At 40.7% G+C, this 27,828-nt stretch overlaps 1 protein-coding gene across 2 annotated transcripts in view; it reads right to left on the reverse strand.

Annotated features, from left to right (window-relative positions):
- LOC132377838 (cadherin-related family member 3-like) overlaps positions 1–8,558 on the reverse strand; it is an 81,269-nt gene extending 72,711 nt beyond the window's left edge. For both annotated transcript variants that reach the window (XM_059944259.1, XM_059944258.1), the window contains exons 1-2: positions 8,417–8,558; positions 5,073–5,275 (exon numbers count right to left, since the gene is read on the reverse strand). In XM_059944259.1, coding sequence (XP_059800242.1) covers positions 5,073–5,275; positions 8,417–8,462 — 249 coding nt within the window. In that variant the 5' untranslated portion in view covers positions 8,463–8,558. The remainder of the gene's footprint in view (positions 1–5,072; positions 5,276–8,416) is intronic.
- Between the last annotated feature and the right edge of the window lie 19,270 nt (positions 8,559–27,828).

Genomic DNA, 27,828 nt, shown 5'->3' on the forward strand with positions numbered 1-27,828 from the left:
TAATGAACCAGATTTGACTATGGAGCTTCAGGTGAAGGAACCCTTCAGAGACAGTAATCATAATATGATACAATTCACCCTGCAGTTTGAGAGGGAAGCCAAGATTAGATATATTGGTATCACTGTTGGATAAAGGTAACAACAGAAGCACAAGAGAGGGGCTGGCCAAATTTGACTTGAAAGACTTGAAAGACAAGAAGGCCAGCAGATGCTGGAAAGCCAAAGCAACACACACAAAATGCTGGAGGAACTGCAGACAGGAGATTTTGTGGGGCAGATCGGGAGTCTCGGATGGTATGTTGCCTCCCTGGTGCCAGGGTCCGGGACATCTCAGATCGGGTGCAGGCTATTCTTGAGAGTGAGGGCATGAACCCAGATGTAGTGGTCCATGTAGGGACCAATGATGTAGGTAAGGTGAGTGAGGGGGTCCTGCTTAGAGAGTTCAGGCAGTTAGGAGTGAAGCTGAAAGGCAGGACCTCCAGGGTGACAATCTCGGGATTGCTACCTGTGCCACGTGCGAGTGAGGCGAAGAATAGAATGATTATGCACATTAATACGAGGCTGAGAGCATGGTGCAGGAAGGAAGGGTTCAGGTTTTTGGATAATTGGTCTTTGTTCCAGGGACATTGGGATCTGTTTCGAAGGGATGGTCTACATCTGAACCGGAGGGGTACTAACGTTCTTGCAGGAGTATTTGCCAGTGCTGCTCGGGGGGGGGGGGGTTTAAACTAGATGTGCAGGGGGCAGGGATCCAGATCCAGAGGGTTGGTCAGAAGGTGCATGGGGTTAAATGTGTACAAGGTTTGGGTGATCTTGAGAAGGTCATCAAAATTCAGGGTCCAATTTGCCCGATGGAAGTTCAAGGAGCTGGGTTAGGTACAGTAGACAGTGCTTTAAGCAAAGAGAGGAGGAATGGGCTAAGAATTCTATACTTGAATGCGCGTAGTGTCAGAAATAAGACAGATGAGCTTGAAGCTCAGATGAAAATGGGGAACTACGATATTGTTGGGATAACGGAGACATGGCTGCAAGGGGATCAGGCCTGGGAATTGAGTGTACCAGGGTATACGTGCTATCGTAGAGACAGAAATATGGGAAGAGGAGGTGGGGTGGCCCTGTTGGTGAGGAATGAGATTCAGTCCTTAGCAAGAGGTGACTTGGGAACAGGGGAAGTAGAGTCTGTGTGGATTGAGCTGAGGAACAGTAAGGGTAAAAAGACCCTAATGGGTGTTGTGTACAGGCCCCCAAACAGTAGCGTGGATATTGGGTACAAGTTGATTAGGGAGTTAACATTGGCATGTGCTAAAGGTAATGCAGTCTTTATGGGAGATTTCAACATGCAGGTGGACTGGGAGAATCAGGTAGGTGCTGGACCCCAGGATAGGGAGTTTATGGAGTGTCTAAGGGATGTATTTTTGGAACAGCTTGTGCTTGAGCCAACCAGGAACGAGGCTATTTTGGACTTGGTGATGTGTAATGAACAGGAATTGATAAGTGATCTTGAAGTAAAGGAGCCATTAGGAAGTAGTGATCATAACATGATAAGTTTTTATCTACAATTTGAGAGGGTTAGGGGCAGATCAGAGGTGTCAGTGTTGCAATTAAATAAAGGAGACTACGGAGCCATGAGGGAAGAGCTGGCCAAAGTTAAATGGGCGGATGCCCTGGCAGGAAAGACAGTGGATCAGCAGTGGCAGATATTCTTGGGCATAATACAAAATATGCAAATGCAGTTCATTCCAATGAGAAGGAAGGATTCAAAGAGGGGGAAGGGGCCACAGTGGTTGACAAAGGAAGTCAGAGATTGTATAGCATTAAAGAAAAAGAAGTATGACAGGGCTAAGATGAGTGGGAATACAGATGATTGGGAAAGTTTTAAGGAACAGCAGATCTTAACTAAAAAAGCAATACGGAGAGAAAAAATCAGGTATGAGCTCAGTCTAGCCAGGAATATAAAAGGGGATAGCAAAAGCTTTTTTAGCTATGTGAAGAGAAAGAAGATAGTTAAGAACAATGTTGGCCCCTTGAAGAATGAATTGGGAGAAATTGTTATGGGAAACAGAAATGGCAACAGAATTTAATGCATACTTTAGATCTGTCTTCACCAGGGAGGACACAAGCAATCTCCCAGATGTATGGATGGGCCAGGGTCATAAGATATCAGAGGGATTGAGACAGATTGACATTAGGAAAGAAACTGTGATGAGTAGACTGGTAGGACTGAAGGCTAATAAATCCCCGGGTCCAGATGGTCTGCATCCGAGGGTTCTAAAAGAGGTGGCTCAGGAAATTGCGGTTGCATTGGTAATCATTTTCCAATGTTCCTTGGATTCAGGATCAGTTCCTGAAGATTGGAGAGTGGCTAATGTTGTACCACTTTTCAAGAAGGGAGGGAAGGAGAAAACGGAGAACTATCGCCCTGTTAGCCTAACGTCAGTCGTGGGGAAAATGCTTGAGTCCATTATTAAGGACGAAATAACGGCACATCTAGATGGCAGAAATAGGATTAGGCCGAGCCAGCATGGATTTACCAAGGGCAAATCATGCTTGACTAATCTGTTGGAGTTTTTTGAGGGTGTAACAAGGATGTTAGACGAGGGTAAGCCAGTGGATGTTGTGTACCTAGATTTTCAGAAGGCATTCGATAAGGTGCCACATAGGAGATTGGTGAGTAAAATCAGAGCTCATGGCATTGGGGGCAGGGTTTCAACATGGATAGAAAACTGGTTGGCAGATAGAAAGCAAAGGGTAGCAGTGAATGGGTGTTTCTCTGACTGGCTGGAGGTGACTAGTGGGGTACCACAGGGCTCTGTATTGGGACGACAGCTCTTTACGATTTATGTCAATGATTTAGATGAGGGCATTGAAAACTATATCAGCAAGTTTGCTGACAATACTAAACTGGGTGGCAGTGTGACATGCGAAGAGGACGTTAGGAGAATACAGGGAGACATGGATAGGCTGAGTGAATGGGCAGATACTTGGCAGATGTCATTCAATGTGAATAAATGTGAAGTTATCCACTTTGGAAGCTGGAACAAGAGGGCAGAGTATTGTCTGAACGGTGTCGAGTTAGGTAAGGGAGAAATGCAAAGAGACCTAGGAGTCCTAGTTCACCAGTCAATGAAGGTGAATGAGCAAGTGCAACAGGCAGTGAAGAGGGCAAATGGAATGTTGGCCTTTGTTACAAGGGGAATTGAATACAAGAGCAAGGATGTTCTTTTGCATTTGTACAGGGCCCTGGTGAGACCACACCTGGAATATTGTGTACAGTTTTGGTCTCCAGGTTTAAGGAAGGACATTCTGGCAATTGAGGAAGTGCAGCGTAGATTCACTAGGTTGATTCCTGGGATGGCAGGGCTGTCTTACGCAGAGAGATTGGAGAGATTGGGCTTGTACACACTGGAATTGAGGAGATTGAGAGGGGATCTGATTGAAACATTTAAGATAATTAAAGGATTTGATAGGATTGAGGCAGGAAATATGTTCCAGATGTTGGGAGAGTCCAGTACCAGAGGGCATGGATTGAGAATAAGAGGTCAGTTATTTAAAACAGAGTTGAGGAAGAGCTTCCTCTCCCAGAGAGTTGTGGAGGTGTGGAATGCACTGCCTCGGAAGACGGTGGAGGCCAATTCTCTGGATGCTTTCAAGAAGGAGCTGGATAGATATCTGATGGATAGGGGAATCAAGGGATATGGGGACAAGGCAGGGACTGGGTATTGATAGTGAATGGTCAGCCATGATCTCAGAATGGCGGTGCAGACTCGAGGGGCCGAATGGTCTACTTCTGCACCTATTGTCTATTGTCTATAACTCAGCAAATCAAGTAACACGTATGAAAATGAATAAACCAAGAATGTTTCGGGTCGAGATGGGAGTTGCACTAAGGCAAGGGTTAAAGACTTTTCAAGTGAGATCAGCTTAGTACAGATCGGACAGGTGGGTGTGTCCTCATGCCTCACTGAATGAGGCCTTACACAATAGGGGTGTCGGAGACAGACAAGTTAGGAATAACAGAAGGATGTGAAATACACCCACCAGCTAAGGGACAATAGTTTTACTAACTTCAAAGTAGCATCAGTTGTCAGCTTGTAGGTTCCATGAACTTTTCACACCTCTATTGTAAGGAATTGAAACAAATGCAATTTACCAAATGGTATCCATAACTGATAAGCCAATTCTGCGTAAAAATTAGCAATTTAGTGTTCTGGCCTCAGAACAGCGTTGCGACAGGAGTCATGCAGTTCTCCTGCATGTGACCATGTGTTCTGGGTCAAGGTATTTTATTTTCAGTGATGAAAGTATGAAAGAGAGGGCACAAAAATTGTGGAAAGCTAGAGGATTGGGAAGCTTTTAAAAACCAACAGAAGACAATTAAAAAGTCATAAAGAGAGAAAAGATGAAATATGAAGGTAAGCTAGCCCACAGTATAAGGGAGGATACCAAAAGACTTCTCAGATACATAAAAAGCAAACAAAGAGAGGTGAGAGTGGATATCAGACAGCTGGAAAATTACACTAGAGAAGTAGTAATGGGGGAACAAAGAAATGGCAGATAAACTTAATAAGTATTTTGTGTCAGTCTTCACTGTGGAAGACACTAGCAGTATGCTAGAATCAGGGGACAGGAGTAAGTGTAGTTGTTACTACTAAGGAGAAGGTGCTTGGGAAGCTGAAAAGTCTTAAGTTGCATATGTCACATGGACTAGATGGACTACACCCCAGGGTTCTGAAAAAGGTAGCTACACACATTGTGGAGGCAGTGGAAGTCATCTTTCAAAAATCATTGGACTCTTGAAATGGTTCTGAAAGACTAGAAAATCGCAAATGTCACTCCCCTCTTTAATCACCAGCCTAATAATGCACATCCATAATATTTCAATGTATGTTGGAAATTTCATAACATAATAAGCCTCTTCAGGTAATTTTTTAATGGAAATGTATTATTCTGTTAATAAAAACAATACAAGAAGTTTAAGAGATTGCCTAAGGCATTTTTGGTAATGAAGTTAAAGATGGAAAAGATTTGGCAATTTTTTTTAAAGTTTACAAACAAATTGCTGTGAAGCTTACATCCCATTGATTTGTTGCATTTGGAATAATGTCAAATGGATGTTCCGCTGGATCAGCATTAATGATAACTGGACCACCAACCAAGTTATCTCCTGCTGCCACAGTGGCAGTGATAGTGGTGAGCAGACGATGCACTGGTGTATCTTCTTGAATCTCAAGATTCAGTGGGTTCACACCTGAGATAGTTGGTGCATTGTGTGTACCTGCATAAATTAAAGAGACATACACGTTTCAAAGCAGGTACACATACGAGTGATAATTTAATGTTTTACTCCTTTCTACTAAAGTTGAATTAACAACACTGCTTATGTGACTTGGGCTGAATGGTCTACTTGTTCTCTCCAATCAGAAATTTAATTTTTAGTCAAATGGCCACACTCAAACATCATATAAACTCATATTTTTATCCAGCTTTTATATAATCAACTTTGTGTTCTGTTGATATTTTTATTTTTAATATTAATTTTAATTAATTTCAATACTTATGTTTTCATAATTCTTCCTCATTCAAACTAAATATTTTAATTAACTCTTACAGTAGCTGACTGGGATTTCTATTTGTCACCATTTTTCCCATTCCACAGTCTATCTACATGTCTTTGTAGTTTCCACTGAATTATTCCAAATCTATCATCATCTGCTAATTTAGATCTTGCTCCCTGATGTCATTAATAGACATGGTTTACTATTGTCAGCTGTTCTCAGGTACAGTGCAAATTGTCTTGCATACTGTTCACACAGACCATTGCATTACAACAGCAGTACAAGGTAAAACAATTACAAATTGCACAATGAACATGTTAACGTTACAGAGAAATTGCAGAGTAGGTGGACAATAAAGTGAAAAGCCTTAACAAGATAAATTGTTATATCAGGAATCTATCCTATTGTTCACTAGTTGTATAACAGCAGGAAAGAAGCTGGCCTTGAGCTTGGTGGTACATGTTTTTTGACTTTTGTATCTTCTGCCAGCTAGGAGGAAGAAAGAAAAGAAAATGCCCAGGGTGGATGAAGTTTTTGGTTATGTTGTCTGTTTCACCGAAGCAGCAAGACGCATAGAGTCCACGGAGGAAAGGCTGGTTTCTATGATGTGATGGACAGTGTCCACAAAGATCTACAGTGTTTTGTGGTCACAGGAACAACAGTTGTCATACATGCCATTGTGCATCTCAATAGGATACTTTTTTATGGTGCATCAATAAAAATTGGTAAGGATCGACGGGGCCAAGTCAAATTTCTTTAGCCTCCTAAGGAAGTAGAGGTGATAGTGAATTTTCTTGGTCTTGGAATCAACGTGGTTGGACCAAGACAGACTAATGGTGATGCTCACTCCTAGGATCTTGAAGACCCTCCCAACCTTAGCACCATTGATGGAAACAGGACATGTGTGTTTCCCCACCCTAACCCACTTCCTGAAATCAATGACCTGCTCTTTTGTCCTGCTGACATTGAGGGATGGTTACTGTCATGACACCATTTCACTACACTGTCTATCGTTATTTGAGATAGGGTCCATATGATGGCATCATACTTGTGGATAGACTTAGAGGAGAATCTGGCCACACAGTAGTGAGTGTATAGAGATCTGTAATGAGTGCATAGGAGTATGTTGATACAGCCTTGTGGAGAATAACTGTGGTGGAGGTATTGCTCCCTATCTTTACTGATGATCTATTGGTCAGGAGGTCAAGGATCAAGTGAGTTGCATGGGGTTATGGTATTGAGTGCAGAGCTGTAGTCAATAAAAAATATGTCGACGTACTGTCAATGCTTCAGGGATGTGCGTGGAGTGAGGGAGATGGTGTTTGCCGTAGACCTGCCTCGGGAAATGATGAATTGCAGTGGGCCAAAATTGTCTGGGAGGCAGGAGTTAATTTGTGCCATGATGGCCACTGAAAGCACTTCCTAATGGTGGATGGAGGAGCTGTAGGGTGGTAGTCATTAAGACTCATTACCTTGTCTTCCTTTGGCACTTGAAAAAAGGACCCTCACATTCAAGCATGGAGCGATTAAAAGATACCCTCACCAGCTGATCTGCATAGAATCTAAGGACACTTGAATATAAGTGATCTCAAAACAGAACCCTACAATCCATTTTCGAATGTTCCAACAAACTGTTCTTTACATCCATTCACTTTTACTTCTGTACTAAAAGAAATTTACTCACAATACATCTTTTTATTTAACCATCTCCCCCAAGGTCTTTTTGCATGACTAAACTACATGAATGCAAACTATAGGCACTGTGTGTCCCTCATCGACCCTTTCCCTCTGCTCCTTGGTATGGATCAAGTAAGTATTATGTTCTGCAATTGTAGACTACAGGGACATTTATTATGTAGTTGCTCATTTACCATCATCAAGTGGTTTGTTGATCCTTTATCGTCATCGTCACAACAGAAGTAGCTATTAACTAATTCATATCTTTTGCAAAGAAATACAAAGTTATTGCAATTGTCTACATTGAATTTAAGAGGAGCAAGAGTAGGCCATCTGGCCTGTTGAATCTGCTCTGCCATTAAATAAGATCATGGCTGCTCTGGTTGTGCATTGAGCTCCACCCACCTGCCTTTTTCCCCATAACCCTTATCCCCTGGTATGCAGAAATCTATCTTTGTCTTAGAGTAAATCTATTTAATGAGTTAGTCTACTTTTTCCCTCAGCAGAGAACTCCACAGGTTTCCTACTCACTGACAAAGGCAGTTTCTCCTCATCTCCATTTTAAAACGATTCACCTGAACCTCGAAGCTACATCCTCTAGTTCTCGTCTCACCTGCCAGTGGAAACAACTTTCCTGCCACCATCTTTTCTATCCCTTTCATAATCGTATACCTTTCTATGAGTCCCTCTCATCCTTCTCAGTGTCTGAGACAGCAGACATTGTCTCAGTTACCATGGAAAGAAAACACCACAACAATCGTCTCATTTTATTGCTGAGAATAATATAATGTTTTGACAAAGTTGAATATTTGTATTGAACACACAAAAAAGTCACATCCTTTTTAATAAGGAAAGCTGTTACTAAAAGAAAATATCATTACTAATTTTTAATTATTTCTTGAGTGAATTAGTTCAGTAACCGATTAGAATATAGTAATCTACAAGACAATAGTTAGCATTTCTGTAAGTTTTTAAAGGCCAATGACTGATGAAAGTGAACACAATTGTTATCGTTCATTCTTAACTGGTAATATACAACTGTCTATTTCTGGTGCTGGTAATATTATTAATAAAGACACACAAAAGCTGTATAAGCCATTTTAAGCTACTAATATTATAATTATAAAGTCAAATTGGTGAACTTAGAATAGAGTGGAATATTTAATTAACTATAAAAAGCTGACCTGTTAATGATTTGAATAAATAGATGAGAAACAAATATTTCTCCATGTTTTCTTCAAAATAGATGTGTTAAAACAGTGTAGGACTGTTGACCAGTTTAGCTGCTATCCTCAAGTCTGTTTTATTTGTTTGGAATTTTAAGGTTGTGTTGTTTCCTGGCATCCAACATAAACACTGGGTGGTTACACCCTCTGAACCATAGGGAAGGTAGCTTAGAAAACAGGTACTGTGCAAGAGTTGCCTCCCAATCACAGGAGTATCACAGTTCAAGTTTAGCCCAAGTGTATGTTAAGAAATATGATATTCTAAGCAGCAGCATTGTCTCCTGTTCCAGCCAACATCTAAAGTCTTATTAAATGAACATAACATTTTCCAATACATTTTAAAACGCATGAAATGATTGACAAACCAGTCTGTAACAGAAGTCTATTTAAAAAAAACAGTGATGAAATAATTTTTTATTCCATTAGGTATGAATTTCATATAAATAAATAAACTATTAAATATGATACATGTCTCACAAAATTCCATATCAAAACACACTGTAAATATTTAAGTTAGCTTATATGCAGTTTTGTAGCTACATGGACTGTACTTGGCGACATGGAAAAGATTTGTAATATGACACTTGCTCATGTTCACTCTGGCATCTCAAGAGTTAACTCTTAAAGAAAATCACAGCTTGTTCAGAACTGGATTTCCCCATGCATACGGAAAGAGGAATCTCTGGTTCATTAAACATTACTTTCTACTTGAACCCATCCAGGAAGTTTCTTTGCACCGCACAACTTTGCATCCCATTTGTTTCATATTTTCTTGCACCATGGAAAGAAACCATTTGGCTCATTGGCTCGTTGCTGATTCGCAGCGCATTCCCACATTTATTTCCTTGTAACCAGTTCTCCCTCACAAAGCCACCCACAACACCTTCCCCCACACGACATACACGATCTCCCACCCCGAATTCTCTTGCCTGCTATCTACACTCAGGGTCGTATACAGTAGACAATTGACCTACCAGTCTTTGGGATGTGGGAGGAAGCTGCAGGACACAAAGAAAATGCACAAGGTCACAGGGAAAACATGCAAACCTCACAAAAGCTCACAGAACCAGCGTCTGAAGTGTGGATTGAAACCTGGTTACTGGAACTATACAGCAGCAGCAAACTTGGTCTCCCCCAAAGGAATTTAATTTGAAACATGATCACAAAGCAAGCTTGGGTCGATTGTGTGTATTCAGATAATTTCGTAAATATTGTTTGGAAAATGCCGTCAAATGCATGCACACTGTCATTCACAATGACTGGAAATAGAGAAATTGTGCAGTGACATTGTAACTCACAATGCAAGCTTCTAATTCATAAGCAATATTTATTAGTATATCTGTGGCCCTCTAACAAAATAGGCAACTCACAGAGAATCAGGCCTTCATACAATGCTCACACCAAGTCTAAGCTGATTAGAGAGATAGCCTTGCTGGTTCATTGACTGTTGTGACAATCTCTAAAACTTTTCCTCCTCCCTCGGCCTGCAGTTGTTTCTGTTCAAAACCCTTATACCGTTACCACATTAAAACCCAATTACATCGCCATTTTCCACTCCTCCTACCTACACAGCCCCAAGCCTAATCATAGACCTTCTCCTCACTTCCCCCATCAGAACTTTGAGATCATGAGCCCAATCATGTCTCCAATCCAGTCACAACCACTTGTAGCCCAAAACTGCACCCTCTTCCTCCAACTTCGTCTTCGATCCCACTGCAGACCACCTCAATCTACCTCTGCTTTCATCTGCCTACCACTCCCTCCTCTTGACCAGCCTGGCCCACTCTTTGTAATGATGTCCCTGAAGCCCATGCCCTCACGTGTTTGTCTTTCCACAGCAGGAGAGAGAAATGCCTTCCTGACTGCATCTCCAAATGGTGAAGTAACAATGCAGCCATGGAAGTTCTGGAGACAAGAGAGACTGCGGGTGCTGGGATGTGCAGCAAAAGAAAAAAACAACTGCTAGAGGCACTCAGCAAGTCAGGCAGCATCAGTGGAGGCAGAGGGATAGTTGACATTTTGGGCTGAGAAGCTCCACCTTGACCTGAAATATTGACCATTCCTCTGTCTCCACAAATGCCTGGCTCACTGATCTCTTCCAGCAGTTTGCACAGAGGTAATGACCACATTAAGCGACCTCCCTCCTCAATCTCTAATCTTCCCTGATTTTCCAAACACAATTCTCTCTCAACAAACACCTCACTGCACCCTCCCTTTTCAAACAGTGGTGGGGCAAGTGGAGGAAAGGCCTTTGCGCACACTTATGAGTGCAACACCGGTCCTACAGCACTTGACACATTGGGAATTATATATGATAGAATATTTGGACTGCAGCACTTCCCTTTTTCACCAAAGCAAATTGAACACTTCCCCTAATTCCTTCACCTCACAATCCACACGTGTTTGACTCTTTCTTCTTTGCTTCCCTACTCCACTCCTTTTACTTGTCACTCACCTATCTTCAGCTCTTTCTCTTCTCTTCTTCCTCTGATTACGTTGGGCATGATGAAAGTATTATGTTGCAGAAAGGTTTGATCTTACCTGTTCTTCGAAAGGCATTCTCCCATACTAGCTAGAGAATGGCCCATTAAGGAGCAATGCAGCCCTTCCGCTGGCTGCTGTTTGGCGCCACGGTGACAACTGATGATGTCATGGCACTGGTAGAGCATAAATCTAGCGTGCTGAAAGCACTTGGTCTTTTTTGCTTTGAGGGCTCACCGATGAACTGAGTCACAACCGGTGCCATGTAAACAGTGGAGGTGTGCTGCAGTGCAAGAGGGCTCGAGCACACTTTTTGGTATTTGTAACTGGGAAGGGTTTACAGAATGTATAGTGTCTGTCTTGTCCTGTAAATAAATAGCTAACTTCCTTGTTCCCTCTAACTGTTTTTCACAACTGCACAGGCCAACCAGTGTTCTGACCAGGGAATTTTTACGTGGACTGAAAACCGCATGGTATTTTATATTAACATTATATTAAAAAATATTCCAGCTACAAAGACTACGTGCACGAGATCATTTCAGTATCTGTGCTCCCGCACACCTGCACAGCTTAGAGGGAACAGTGTTTATTGGTTGTGAGTGTCTTCTGCCCCACTCACCAAGCCATGAACCTGATTTCACACCACAATGACTGAACTTGATGGTGAATACCTAGGCACAATGCTATAGATGAAAGGTGAAAGAAAACCAAAGGAATATTGATAAGATATAAAACTCTCTAAAAAATAGCTGCAGGTATCCATGGAAGGGGGAAGGGATTTGATTTTGTGGTTCAGATAGATTTAATGCTAATGCATTAGGTAACCAACCATTAAAAGAATGCAATTTATCAGAATATAAAAGCCAAGAAGCAATGATGAGCCTGTATAAAACCACATTAAGTTCCGAGCTGGGCTACTGCATGCAGGATAAAATTCAATAACAAAACCAATTCCACTTCTTCCTATAATGCATCAAAGAGAATTGCCCTAATGTGCTTCACGGGAGAGTTACTAAACGCAATTTAACTACTAGCCACATAAGGAGACATTAGACTGGTTGGTCAAAGCAGTAATTTTAATAAATGTCATAAAGAATTAAAATGAGATAGAAAGGCAGAAAGTTTAAGAAGGAAGATCCACAGTTCAAAGCTTTGCAGACGGAAGATTTGGCCTCTGATGAGGAGTAATGAAAAGTAGAAATATTCAAAAAGCTAGAATTTGTGGAACAGAGGTACCTCACAATGCAGTAGCCATGGAGAACATCACAGGGTGGAGAGAGTAAAATTATGGATGGATTTGCAAGAAAGATTGAAAATTTTAAAATCAATGTGTTGCTTACTGCAGCCATTGAGCGCCAGCAAGCACAGGGTGGAAAGTAAATGGGACTAGCAGAGAAGTAGGATGCTGTCACGTGGCTATGCGCAGCTCAGATTTACGGAAGGCAGACAGACAAGGCTCATCATGATAGGATGTATAATATATCAGAACTTTAGAGATGTACAGTGCTACTTCAAACTTCAGAGTAAATTTTATCATCAAAGTACATATATGTCACCACATACAACCCTGAGATTAATTTTCCTGTGACAATACTCAGTAAATCTAGAGAATAGCAACTATATCAGGATCAATGCAAGATCAAGTAGAGTGTAGAAGACAACAAACTGTGCAAATGCAAATAAAAGTAAATCGTAATAAATAATGAGATAAAGAGCCCTTAAAGGGAGATCATTGGTTGTAGGAACATTTCAATAATTCAACAACTGAGTGTAGTTATCCCCTTCTATTCAAGAGCCTGATAGTTGAGGGATAGTAACTGTTCTTGAACCTATTGGTACGAGTCCTGAGGCCCCTGTACCTTCTGCCTTATCAGGACATTTGAAAATTTAAGCACAATGAAATAATTAGAGAATTGAATTTGCTTTCCATTATAACGACATAGATTGCCTTATGATGCAATAGAAGTTCTTTAGATTATGGAAGTATAGGACAAAGCGGTCAAGAGCAAACTCTGCTGGTACCTGATCAGGAGTTCACTGATACAAGATTAAATAAGATTAATTTTCAACCCAAGTAGACCAAAATTCAAAATCCAGTGGGATGAAAATCAATTACTTAAATCCTGAAAGAAGAAACTTCATGGTGGTCTAAAGGTTCATACAGATTCATGATTCACTGTTTTCTTCAGAAATAAAGATTGACCAGGGAATTACCCAACTCCAGCACTGGAGCAATAAAAGAGAGCAAGGCTGTGTAAAGTCAAATCTAAATATGGGTTTGAACAGGCGAGGAAAGAGAAAGTCAGATATAGAGTCTGAGCAAAGTTACAGTTCCATGCTTTTGTGATGCTATAAAGGATCATGTGTCATTTTGTTTTGAGAAGTAGATGTATAAAAGGGTCAAGTTAGGAGGAGCCCTGACCACGGTACTTTTGATCATGTACAGCAATAATAAAAGAAATGTAAACAAAATCACTTCCACTTGACAATATATTGTGTACCACTACAATTTCTCTAACCTCGCTTTGAATGGCACTGTAAATTTCAGCAATAAGTTAAACCGAGTCAGCAAATCTATAGTGAAAACTGGTTGTGAGAAGTTGATCCAATTGACTTGGGAAACTTCAAACAGATACACCGTCCCAAAAGAGCTCCCCATGTGTTGCAACAACTCCTTTGACAAAAGGAAATTACTTGGCATCAATCATTCTTGTCCCTGAACAATTGCTTTCAGTATCTCTTGACACAAAAGCAAAATAAAGTTCTGCTATTCCTCTTCACTAGTTATACATCAAAGTAACAAGTATACTACTGCAGTTCATCATAAAATAATAACTACAGTGCCTTTAAAATGTATTCACACCCCCTTGGAAGTTTTCATGTTATATTGTTTTACAACTTTGAATCACAATGGATTTAATTTGGCTTTTTTTTGCCACTGATCAACAGAGGAAGAGTCTTTCATGTCAAAGTGAAAACAGATCTTTACAAAATGATCTAAATTAATTACAAATATAAAGCACAAAATAATGGATTGCATAAGTATTTACCCCCACCCACCTTTAATATGACACACCAAATCATCACAGGCGCAGCCAATTGGTTTTAGAAGTCACATAATCAGTTAAATAGAGATCTGTTTTTGGAGATCTGTGTGCATGCAGTCAAGGTGTATCAACTGACTGTAGTAAAAATACACCTCTATCTGGAAGGGTAACTGCTGGTGAGTCAGTAAATGGCAAAAACTACACCCTGAAGACAAAAGAACACTGCAAACAACTCCATGAAAAGGTCATTGAAAAGCAGAAGTCAGGAGATGGATACAAGAAAATATCCACGTCACTGAATATCCCTTAGAGTACAGTTAAGTCAACAACTAACAAATAGAAAGAATATGGTACCGCTGTAAATCTGCCTAGAACAGGTCCTCCTCAGAAACTGAGTGACCGTGCAAGAAGGAGACTAGTGAGGGAGGCCACCAAGATACCTATGACAACTCTGGAGGAGTTACAAGCTTCAGTGGCTGAGATGCAGAGACTGCGCTTACAACAACTGTTGCCCAGGTGCTTCACCAGTCGCAGCTTTGAGAGTGGCAAAGAGAAAGCCACTGTTGAAAAAACCTCACAGGAGATAGCTGACCCTGAAGTCAGCTGGAAGAAGTTCGATGGTTTGATGAAACCAAAAATGAGCTTTTTGGTCATCAGACTAAACACGATGTTTGGTGTAAACCAAACACTGCACATCATTAAAAACACACCATCCCTACCGTGAAGCATGGTGATGGCTGCATCATGCTTTGGGGTTGCTTCAGTGCAGCAGGCCTTGGAAGGCTTGTGAAGGTAGAGGGTGAAACGAATGCAGCGAAATACAGGGAAATCCTGGAGGAAAACCTAATGCAAGAGAACTGTGACTTGGGGGATGATTTGTTTCTAACCAGACAATGACCTCATGCATAAGGCCAAAGCTATGTAGCAATGGCTTAAAAGCAACAAAGTTAATGTCCTGGAGTGACCATGTCAGAGTCCAGATTTCAATCCAATTGTGAATTTGTGGCTAGACTTGAAAAAGCCCATTCACTCTCCATCCCCATGTAATCTGACAGAATTTGAGCAGTTTTGTAAAGAAAAAGTGAAAATTTGCAGTGTCCAGATTTGCAAAGCTGATAAGAGACCTATCCACACAGACTGAAGGCTGTTAAGTGCATCCAAAGGTGCATTTTACTAAATACTGACTTGAAGGGGGTGAATACTTAAGCAATCAATTCTTTTGCGTTTTATATTTATAATTAATTTAGATCACTTTGTAGAGATCTGTTTCCGCTTTAACACGAGCCTTTTTCTGTTGATCAATGTCAAACAAAAAGACAAATTAAATCCACTGTGATTCAATTTCATAAAACAATAAAACTTCCAAGTTGTGGGGGGGGGGGGGCGTTTGAATATTTTTTATAGGCACTGTATTTAGCACCTTCAATGACCTCAGGACATTTCAAAGTGCTTTAGAACTCATAAAGTACGGGGACTCTCCGGGTTGCAAATAATCCAAACCTCAGATGTGAAGGCTGAACTAACGAAATTTAGGGAATATTGATTTGCAGCTTCTTAATAGACAAAACATATCAAACATTTAAAAATTAATTCAAATCCTTCAGTATCTCACTGAGAAATTAAGATATCTAGGAGAAAAGTGTTTTAAATGTGTCTAAGAGATTAAAAATGACTTTAGGTTAAAGATGCAGATTTATAAGACAGCAGCATCTTTTGCTAAAGACCCTCACTATCTGGGTATGCTCCTTCCTGTTACTATCATTGGGGAGAAAATACACAAGCCTGAATTCTTTACCTCCACCATCAGATTCCTGAGCAGTCCACGAATACTACCTCATTATTCCTTCTATTTGCACAACTTATTGTTGTAATTTGTAATAATTTTATTAATTTGCACTGTACCGCTGTCACAAAACAGCACATTTCACATCACATAATTTAGGATAATGAACCTGCTTGTCATTCTGTTTCCATTGCCTAAAAATTTGATAAAGAAAAAGAAGTCAGATTTTTGAGAGTAATTTAGAATATATATAAAAATAGCAAGAGATTAAGAGTTTCTGTATAAAGGAAGAGATAGCAAGAATAACTGCAGGTCCCTTGGATTCAAAGGCAGGAGTATTTGTTATGGGAATTAGAGAAATATTAGAGACATGAAATACACCTTTTACATCAGCCTTCACTGACTTAATAAATTAGCAAGAATAAAATCCAAGGATCCAATGACATTGAGAATGTAAAGGTAATTAGTATCACTAAAGGTAAAGTACTGAAGGCAATACAGAGAGGAAAACATTAAAATATCTTCTGTACTTGACAGATGCATCCCAGGGTTCCAGAATAATAATTCAGTAACGGTGCTGTACCAAAATTGCTTGGAATGGCACCAAGAGACTGCAAAGTAGCAAATGTAATCTCACTGTTTACAAAGGAGAGAAAGACTAAGCAGGGAACTAAAGACCAATTAGCCTTGCTTCATTTGTCAGGAAGAAGCTGAAATCGATTACTAAGGCAATGATTACAAGACACTAAAGAAAATCATAACAGACAGCATCAGTGTGCTTTTATAAAGGGAGTGCCATAATCAAAATGGGTAAAGTGGAACCAAACCGAGAATTTGAATTTGCAATTGGTATTTGGCGAGGCACTGTTGTATAAAATGGGGGTTAATGATGTTGGGGATAGTATTCCAGAATGGAATTGTGATTAATTAAAGGATAAGGGAGCAGGCAGGAATCAAAGAGTTCATGCGACAAGGCAGGAAACTAGTCTTGGGCAGTTTAACTAAATTATAGAAAATTTCACACCAAAGGGGACCATACTGGAGCCGATAATTTCATAGGTCAACAGTGAACATGAGCAAGTTGTCCAGAAATCTAAGTTGTTGTTATTAGTCATGTTCTTTTTATATTAGTCCTCAATATCCCACACAATTAGATGAGATGGGGGCAAAGGTTAGAGTAATAATATTGACCAAGAGGCAGAATAACTCAAGCAACACACACAAAATGCTGGTGGAACGCAGCAGGCCAGGCAGAAGAGGAAGAAGCAATGTCGACAGAATAACTCTGTCCTTTTCTTGTAATTGTGGTCAAAGTGGTCAGTCTTATCAATTATGGTTAATGTTGTCAAAGTCAAGAAGTAAATATGGCTTCAGATTAATGCTCAATCTGGCAAAGTTCCATTGCTTTTTAAGACACTTACGTCAACATAACCTACAATCCCAATATTGCTCAAGATGGCTTTCTGATCTGGCCTGGAATTGCATGAGTGAAACCTGGAAATCAGTTCATCTCTGTTCTGTTGTACTGTTTAAATACCAGGTTATAAGTGTTCAACGTCTGCAGCAGGCATCGTGTTTCATCACAGGATATGAGCTCAATAGCATATAAAATCCATACATAGAAGTGTTTGGGATGGGTTTGCAACCAGTTCAGAACCGAGATTTCAGAAGCTTCACTGCAATTATCGAATGGTACAGAGGAAAGCGGCCATGAATTTCTCCTGTAGAGGGGAGAATAAGTCGACAGCTCCCAACAAGAATGGGTGATGTGCGCAGGTCACTGATTCAATGTAGAAAGATACATGGAAAGAACAGATGAGCTTCGACAACTTTCTGCCTTGAAGTAAATATTTCACTCCATCTTGCTGAGTATTCTCACACCTTTAGTTCTAAGTAGCAGCCACCCTTAACTTTCTTTGTAGTTCATCTCTCTAATGCTGTCAAACTCTCCAATCCATAGACAATGAGCTGCACTCTTGCCCTTTCACCCACGCCAAATCCATCAAGTGATTTGCTCCTTTCCCAACAAGTTGGACGGATAAAGAGGACAGTGCCCTGTACAGTGCAACAGTGGCCCTTTCAGCCATGCACTGATTGATAGTCAAGTGGATCCAGTTAGTGAGTTATTTGGGTATTTGCCCGATGTTTCAACAGAAGTGAAGCAATCAGCAGTCTGCTGGAGGAACTGGGTGGGTTGAGCAACATCTGTGGAGGAAAAGGAAAGAAACCTGCATCAGACAGAATGCATCCTGATACAAGGTTTCAATTCCAGCACACTCCCCGCACCCCTATAAATGCTACTCAATGGCGCTGAGTTCCTTTGCTGCTCCGGAAGCTACAGCCTCTTGTGTCACCTTATTAAAAACTGATGCTGGTGGCACCAGAAGAGATGGAGAGATCTGAAATGGATTTTATTGCATCTGTATTTACTCAGGCAATGGACAGAGTCTACAGAAATAAGACAAAATGGCATCAACTTCATGGACTCTATACAGATTACAGAGGAGAAGATGTTTGCTATTTTAAGGCATATTAAATCTCCAGAGCCTGACCAAGTGTCCTCCCAGACCCTGCAGGGGCAAGTGCAGAAATTTCTGGGGCCCTAGCAGAGATATTTAAATCATCCTTAAAGACAGGTGTGGTACTGGAGATTAGGAGGATAGCCAATGCTATTCCACCATATAAGAACGGCTCTAAATAAAACCAGGAAATAATAGGCCAGTGGGCCTGACATCAGCAGTGGGTAAGTTATTGGAAGATATTCTAAGCAACCATATATATGAGTATTTGGACAGACCTGGACTGATTAGGGATAGTCAATGAGGCTTTATGTATGGTAGGTCATGTCAAGCTAATCTTACAGAGATTTTTGAGAAAGTTATCAGGAAAGTGGATGAATGCAAGGCAGTGGAAGTTGTCTACATGGAACTTAGCAAGGCATCTACAAGGTCCCACATCGGAGGTTAGTCAAGAAGGTTCAATTGCTTGGCAGTCAAAATGAGGTAGTAAATTGGATTAGACATTGGCTTTGTGGGAGAACCCAGAGACTGGTAGTAGATGATTGCCTCTCCAACTGAAAGCCTGTGACTAGGGGTGTGCCATAGGGATCAGTGCTGGGTCATTGTTGTTTGGTGTCTATATCACGATCTGGATGATAATGTGTTTAATTGGATCAGCAGGTTTGTGGATGACACCAAGACTGGGGTGTAGTGAACAGCAAATAAGACTTTCTTGGCTTGCAGAGGGAACTGAATCAGCTGGAAAAATGGCAGACAGAATTTAATGCAGACAGGTGCAAGATGTTCAAATTTGTTAGGGTCAACCGGGGTAGGTCTTACACAATGAATGGTAGGGCACTGAGGAGTGCGATAGAATGAAGGGATCTGGGACTACAGGTTTGTAATTCAATTAAAGCGGTGTCACAGGTTGATAGGGTCAGAAAGAAAGCCTTTGACACACTGGCCTTCATAAATCAAAGTACTGAGTGCAACAGATGAGTTGTTATGTTGAAGTTGTATAAGACATTGGTGAGGCCTAATTTGGAGTATAGTGTGCAGGTTTGGTCACCTACAGGAAAGATGTAAGTAAGGTTGAAGGAGTACAGAGAAAATTTACAAGGATGTTGTCGGGCCTAGAGGACCCGAATTATATGGAAAGATTGAAAAGGTTAGGACTTTATTCCTTGGAACAAAGAAGATTGAGAGGAGATTTGATCATGCTATACATAATTATCAGGGGTATGGATAGTGTAAATTCAAGCAGGATTTTCCACTGAGGTTGGGTGGGACAGCAATGGGAGGTCATGGGTTAAGGGTGAAAGGTGAAAAGTTTAAGGGGAACACCAGGGAAACTTCTTCATTCAGAAGGTCATTTGAGTGTGGAAAGAGCTGCCAGAGTAAGTGGTGCATGTGAGCTCAATTTCAACATTGAAGAGAAGTTTGGTTAGGTATATGGATGGTAGAGGTATGGAGGGCTATGGTGAGGGTACAGGCCAATGGGAGAAGCCAGTTCAAATCAGCCGGCATGGACTAGGTGCCGGTCTTCCGTTCAAGCTGGCGCCAGTGAATGATTCCTCAGGTGACATCTTTCAGATAGCAAATCTTCCCAATTGTTTCACTTTTTCTACATCTTCTGCTTGTTCATTTTGATTTGTTTGTGTTATGGAAACTGTTGGAGGATCCACACTGTGCTGTGTCTGGAAAGCTGCTTCTGGAGATCAGAGATGGGGGGTGCGGGGGGGCGAAAAGATCCGAGAACACAAGCTGGCCCACGGAAAAGACCAGAGATGGGGAGCGTGGTCATGAACGACTCCATCTCGAAACAGCGAGGAAGATTCAAGCTTCGAGGTGAATGCGGAGGGGTCAGTGATGGCTCTTAACAAAGACAGTCAGTAGCAGGATTGGAGCATTTGGCCACGGGTCCGTGGTGTTAGGCCAATACTTTATATTGGCTTCCTTCACACTCAATGCCATGCATTTGTCTGGATTAAATTCCATCTGCCATTTTTCCAGCTGATCCAGTTCCCACTGCAAGCCAAGAAAGTCTTATTTGCTGTTCACTTCACCCCAGTCTTGGTGTCATCGACAAGATTGCTGATCCAATTAACCACGTGATCATCCAGGGGATGTCCAGTCCCTATACACCACCATCCCCCACAGGGAAGGCCTCAAAGCTCTGTTTCTTTCTAGACACCATACCCAATCAGTTCCCCACCACCACCACTCTCCTCTGTCTAGCAGAACTTGTCCTCACTCTTAATAATTTCCCCTCTGGCTCCTCCCACTTCCTTCAAACCAAAGGTGCAGCCACAGGCACTCGCACGGGTTCCAGCTATGCCTGCCTTTTTGTCAGCTACATGGAACAGACCATGTTCCAAGCCTACCCTGGTGACCATCCCGCACGTTCCCTACACTACGTTGAGGACAGCGTTGGTGCTGCTTCCCGCACATATGCTGAGCTCATCAACTTCATCAACTTTGACTCCAACTTCCACCCTGCCCTCAATGGTCCATTTCCAACACTGTTTCCTCCCCTTTCTCAATCTCTCTGTCTCTATCACTGGATAAAGCTTATCTACTGATGATTTTAATAAACCCATGGACTCTCATAGCTACCTGGACTATACCTCTTCCCATTCTGTTACTTGTAAAAACACCACCCCCTTCTCTCAATTCCTCCATCTCCACTGCACCTGCTCTCAAGACAAAGGAGGTGTCTTCCTTTTTCAAAACAAGGTGCTTCCCTTCCTCCACCAACATTGCCCTCAACCACAGCTCTTCCATTTCACACATGTCTGCTCTCACCCCATCCTCCTGCCACCCTACCAGGGAGAGGGTTCATCGAGTCCTCACCTACCACCCCACCAGCCTCCCCAACCAGCAAATAATTCTCCAAAACTTCTGCCATCTCTGAGCACGTCTTCCCCTCCCTCCCCACTTTCTGCTTTCCGCAGGGATCTCTCCCTACGCACCTCGCTTGTCCAATCGTCCCTCACCGCTGATCACCCTCCTGGCACTTATCCTTGCAAGCAGAACTAGTGCTGCACCTGCCCCTACACCTCCTCCCTCACTATCATTCAGGGTCCCAAGCAGTCCTCCCAGGGGAAGCAACACTTCACCTGTGAGTATGTTGGGGTCATACACTGTGCCCGGTGCTCCCAGGGCAGCATCCTGTAGATCAATGAGACCCGATGTAGATTGGAAGACAGCTTCGCCGATCACCTATGCTCCGCCTGCCAGAAAAAAACCCGGATTTCCCAGTAGCCACTCTTTTTAATTCCACTTCCCATTCCCATTCCTACATGTCTATCCATGGCCTCCTCTACTGCTGCAATGAGGCCACACGGAGGTTGGAGGAACAACACCTTATATTCTGTCTGGGTAGCCTCCAACCTGATGGCATGAACATCGATTTCTCAAACTTCTGGTAAATGACCCCACCCCATCCACCATTCCCCATCCCCTTTTCCCTCTTTCACCTTATCCTTGCCTGCCCATCACCTCCCTCTGGAGCTCCTCCCCCTTTTCTTTCTTCTATGGCCTTTGTCCTCTCGTATTAGATACCCCCTTCTCCAACCCTGTATCTCTTTCACCATTCAACTTCCCAGCTCTTTACTTCACCCCTCCCCCCCAGTTTTACCTACCACTTTATGTTTCTCCCTCCCCCCCCCCACCTTTTAACTCCCACTCCTCAGCTTTTTTTCTCCAGTCCTGCTGAGGGGTCTCGGCCCGAAACATCGACTTTACTCTTTCCATAGATGCTGCCTGGCCTGCTGAGTTCCCCCAGCATTTTTTGTGTGATGCTTGGATTTCCAGCATCTGTTGATATTCTCGTTTGAGATTCCTTCAGGTTTTTGATGTTTTCTGTCTGGTGGACCATTGGCGTGTGGGTGCTCTTTTAATTTCAAGGTGTGGAGGGTGACATGTTGGATGCAGAGGCTGAGGGGTGGTAGGTAAGGAGAAGAGGAACTATCACTGTTAAGGCAGCGGGAAGAGCGGTTGAGCGCAGATGTTCAGGAAATGGAGGAGATGCGGGTGAGGGCAGTATCAGAGGAAGGAAGCCTCATTCTTCGAAGAATGGAAATCCACATTGTGGGAATGGATGCAGCAGACACAAACAAAACTGAGAGAAGAGAATATCATTTTAAAGGAGAGAGGGTAGGAAGAGAGTGAAAAGATCCTATTGGAATCAGTAGGTTTAGAAAAGATGTTGGTCAACAGTTTGTCTCCAGAGCTGGAGACAGAGAAATCAAGAGATAGACTGTCAGAAGTAGACTAAGTGAATTTAAGGGAAAGGTGGAAGTTAGGGGAAAAGTTGATAAATTTGATGAGCTCAGCATGGGTGCATGAAGCAGCACTGATGCAGTCATCGATGTAACAGAGGAGAGTTGGGGAGTATCACTGGGAAAGGCTTTGAGCATGTACTGTTGTGTGTAACCAACAAAGAGGTGGGCACTGCTGGGGCCCATGGCTACCCCGAGTCTGGAGAAAGTGTGAGGAGCTGAAGGAAAAATTGTTGAGATTGAGGACCAGTTCCGCCAGATGGAGGATGGTGGTGCTGGAGGGGAACTGGTTAATTCTTTTATTGAGAAAGAAATGGAGAGCTTTAAAGCCTTCTTGATGGGGAATAGAGGTGTATAGGGTCTGCAGATCCATGGTGAAAATGAGGCGGTCAGGGCCAGGGAATTAAAAGTTACTGAGGAGATCGTATCTTGCAGTTCTCTTCTCTCCCTTCTCCCAAAGAAAACTTTCAAAAATCTTTTCATTTAACATGATATAATAATTCCTTGAATTATATGTTAACAAAACCCACAACAGAAACATTTACAACAATTCCCAACAAATAAGAAATTCAGTCAACATGACGCCTAACAAGAAGTGGCATTACAGTAATACTGAGCACTTGGTAATCCCACTTACACAATTATTAGATAAAGTGAAAGCCAGAAATTATAACTAGCATAACCTTTTCAGGAATTGTAATTGTTGATAACATGATGTGTAATGTATTACTGTAACAGTATTTTAAGATACTGCCAGTCTTTACTGCCATCTGCTGTTGAAAAAATGAATGTCAGGTAATAACAAATTTCTATTGAAAGTCAATCAAACTGCAACATAACTAAATACACCGCTCTTCCTGTAGTCACCTCACCTTTCTACACTTCCTCAACGATCTCTCATACCATTTCACATTTAGCTAATTCCTTCAGTTGTCCCTAAACTTTCTTATCACTCCCTCTAGCATGCTGAGACCAATAGCAAACCTTAATAGTTCTTGGCTGAATTATACAGAAATAAATCATAGAGAAAATAGGGTTGAAGTAAATGTACATAATAGCGGTACAGCAGCAGTATAAAACGACTGGATAAGTTAGAAAAATAATCAAGGATCATCAAACCCATTTAGAGTAAGACCAACATTATAGTAAATCACCAAAGTTACTCACTGCTCATCACACCGCTAACATCAATAAGGGCCCTCCATACCACTAAACGTGGATATAGGATTCTTCATTGCTGTTTCCATAACAATTTTATTTGGCCAGTCAAGGTTGTTAGCCCTGAGCCGAACTCGCAAACCTGGAGGATTGGTGGACCACTCTTAGTCTTTCCTCTACCCTTTGACCTGCTTGGCATGGGTGACCCTACCTAGAGCCAACTGGCTCCAGCCAGCATAGCTTTCCAGGTTATTGAGGCACGCAAGCCTCCAAACCATGACAAGGTTGTGGTCATCTTAAAGGTAAAAAAAAACCAAAGCACAATTATAAAAATATTCGACAATCCCTAAAGATAATGCACATTAGAGTCAGGTAAGGGGTGAAATTATTTGTTTCAAACAACAATGTATGACACCCAAGCAAGGAGGATCCACAATGATACTTATAGACAGATAATGAACTAACATAGTTATAATAAGTAAAACTAGAGGAACAAAAGTATGGAGAATGAGTTCAGTATTTTCAGGAAATAACTGAAGAGGCTATAAGTACAGAAAAGACTTGATTAATAAGAGAGAAAATAGTTAAAATGTAGACTACAAAAATAAAGTGAAAAACATTGGCAAAAAGATTGCATAAATGAGCAAGTTAAAATTTAAAACATTAGAAGCAGTATTGAGATCAGATGGGACAGAAATTAGATATCAAAGATGAATAAAGACCCAAAGATTAATACATAAGGAATGAAGGAGCCACGAAATAAATAACAGGGTGTCAAGGAAGAATATGGAGTGAAATGAAACAACAGTTGGGAAGCAAAGTGTAATTATGAAATTAAATGATCACTTGTAAAATATTATACTCCACAGTTACATAAAGAGACGTGTTAAAATCAGATGGGCAAAGGGCATTAAAAGATATTTGAGGATATAATCAAATGTGTCAAGACAGGAAAAAGAACAGAAATATTTATTAATTATTACCTTGAGCATTTAGCAGGGTGTAAGCTCAGGGTGAAGATGAGTTTGAGATGATACTCTATATACTAGAATGATACGTTTGGCAAACTAATCAATCTCCAAGATCAAACCTTTGGTGAAATTCCAACCTCTTTTTAAAAAATATGATGACAGAGGCACTATAACTTATGTTTAATTATAATTTCTAAAAAGATGCTATGCAATGACTAAAATTATAGCTACATTTGAGGATGTCTCCAGGCAACCACAGAATATATACAGTATCTTAATATCAACAGTGGGAAAAGGATGAAGAGTTATTACTAAAGAAGAAAATAGAAAAAATAGAAATCAAAATTATATTATATTTTATTTGTAACTCAGAATATAATTAGATGAATGTAATCTTGGATTTCTTTGCAAACTAAGACTTCCCAGAGCTGTATATCAGAATTCTATTTAGAGTGGTGACTTGGCAAATGATTCTAATTAAACATAAATTTATGCCTAAAAGCACATTTTATTTTGATTTAGAAAGAGCAATGCATAGAATGGAAGGGACTTCATGACAGAACTGACATCTAGAAAGAACATCGCCCCAATCCCAGAAAAATATTGATAATATCGAGATTTATCCAGCATAGATCTTGTACTCTATGTACTTGGTTGCTTTCTGGGTTTACAGATTGCACAAGGAGTTTACGTCAAATCAAATTATTTTAATACTATACCCGACATAATCTACATGACAGAATTCCATGAATCCCTAGCTTTGGTTGGAAGTTATATTTGAAGAAAATGCGGTCCAGAAAATGATTAAAATATCATTGGCCTAGTTCTACCCAATCACTGAATCCCCTTGATAATCAGTGGTTATATCAAGAATAAGATCTATTTGATAGGCTTTTCTTAGTCACTGAAGTCACACTTAAGGTAAAAAAACAATCTGAGGAGGGATGGCTATATTATCAGGTTAACAGTGAATGGTGGTTATTTGCATGTTGAAATAGGGTTATCACAAAGCATAATTTGAAGGAGAAAAGGGAAATGTCATATTTTAAGCAAAAATAACCAGAAACAATATTTTATGCACTGCCAAAATATTTTGTGCAAACTGTAAATTAATGGCATTTAAATATTCAGCTGTCTCAGAATTTGCAATGGTGCTGTAAAATGTAGTTTTCCTTTTTAAACACTAGAGTGCTGTTGGACAACTAGATACAGTAAAACTAATCAACCCAACCCCCTGACTGTTCCAAAATCCTTGCAGTTTGGCAGCTGGATCACTGCAATCCCTTGAAGCTCACACTTTCCCCATTTCCAATGCTCTTTTATACTCAGCCAGCTCCATTTCCCATGCTCTCTTGAATCACATTGGTGTCTCATTTCCCATACTCCCTTAAAATTACTGGGCTTATGGAATATGTATTATAATAGTATGTGACATTTTTAAAAGGTTTTGCCAGGAAAATCTGCGAGTCTACAACCACCAAAGTCCAATTGCCAGATTATTGGAATTTTACTGTACTTATGATGGTGTCGCAAATTAATAGCATTCGAACACCAACAATAAATGTTATATGATGGTCTCTCTCTTTTTGAAAGAACATCCACCAGCTGCAATTATATTGCCGAATGGAAGATTGCAACCTCAGAAAGAAGGTGTGACACAATCAGCCTCTGCTTGTAAAATTGCAGTACGTGTCAAATCTCTAAAAGACTTTATTGCTTTGTCCTTGCCAGGACAAGTTTTTTCCTTTGAGTCAAAGGCAAAACACAATAGCAAGTGGATGAAAATTCAGAATGACGAAAAATTGACATAACTACCAGACTCCACAGAATTGCATTCTGGCCCTTTGATTACACAGGGGACTTGACATGACTGTTGAAATCCAAAGGGCAGATAGACACTTCCCCTTGCTAGTAGACTAAGTATAACAGTATAGATGAAGTGATTTGACCTCAAATATTGACTCTTCAGTTCCCTGCAGATATTGCCTGACAAGCTGAGTTCCTCCAGCATTGTGTTTGTTGTCGCCCGTGCAGTACTCTCGTGTCTCCAATTACTAATGAAGGCTGCACTGAGCATGTGAACATAATTGACTTTATCTTGATTGAACTAAGTTAAAAACTATTTGTTGCACTGTTTCCTGCAATTTTTTATATTCTTTTAAAATGAAATGCATTATTTTTTAGCATATTGAGAACAGCCTTCAATGTGAGGTCAAATAAAAATCTAAAGACTGCATTCAGCAAGTCAGAAAACCTCCATGGAAAAAAGCAACTGAATTAAGGCTTCAATATGGATGTTTGTCCCTCTGGAACAATAACTCTGTTTCTCTTTCCATGGAAGCTGCCTGAACTGTTGAGTTTTTCTAAAACTTACTGTTTTCATTGTGCAGAAGTTTCAGGAGTCATTGATCAATCAATCTGTACCTTCTATGGTCTGAGATCATCAAAAATAATGCCATTTTAAGAATGATCTGAGAGGGACTGGTATAAAGATTATGGATACTAGAAAGCAGTTTGATGATCAGGTTCCTGTTCTTAATTTTTATTTTAAATTGCATTTAACAAGAATCTATTACTCAAATATTATCATGTTAATACTTCAATAGCAACTAATTTTAAAGAGTCTAAATAAAGAGCTAATGTGAGGTGTTTTGAAGGTAAGATCACATCATTAACTCAAATTGCAGCTTTGCACTTATTAAATTTCTAACTGATAGAAGTTAGTCAACAGTGTAAACCATGTTACGCAAATCTACATACTATGTATTTGAATATGTAAAATGAAATATTTTGGTGAACCTTCTTCACAAATTCTAGTGCATTGCTCTGGCCATTTTCTGTTCCTGAGAAGGTAAAATATCCTTAACAGTTGGTCTGCCTTCTGTATCAATTGTCTTACTTGCAGTACCTTACGGAATTTCACAAAGTTGTGTCTGATTTCTCATCCGCCTAGTCTTACTGCCATCCAGTAATCATGCTAATGATGCACTTCACAAATGCCAGCGAATAAATCTGACATTCCATAAATGACTGCTGAGAAACTTGCGCAAGAACACAGTAATGACTTAAGTATTTATCCATTTCTCAAAGGGTTTATCATCAAGCACAAAAAGCTTTGCTTCAGTTTATAGCTGAACTCCATTAGCTGC

This window comes from Hypanus sabinus, chromosome 19, assembly GCF_030144855.1.
Source record: "Hypanus sabinus isolate sHypSab1 chromosome 19, sHypSab1.hap1, whole genome shotgun sequence".
NCBI lineage: Eukaryota > Metazoa > Chordata > Chondrichthyes > Myliobatiformes > Dasyatidae > Hypanus > Hypanus sabinus.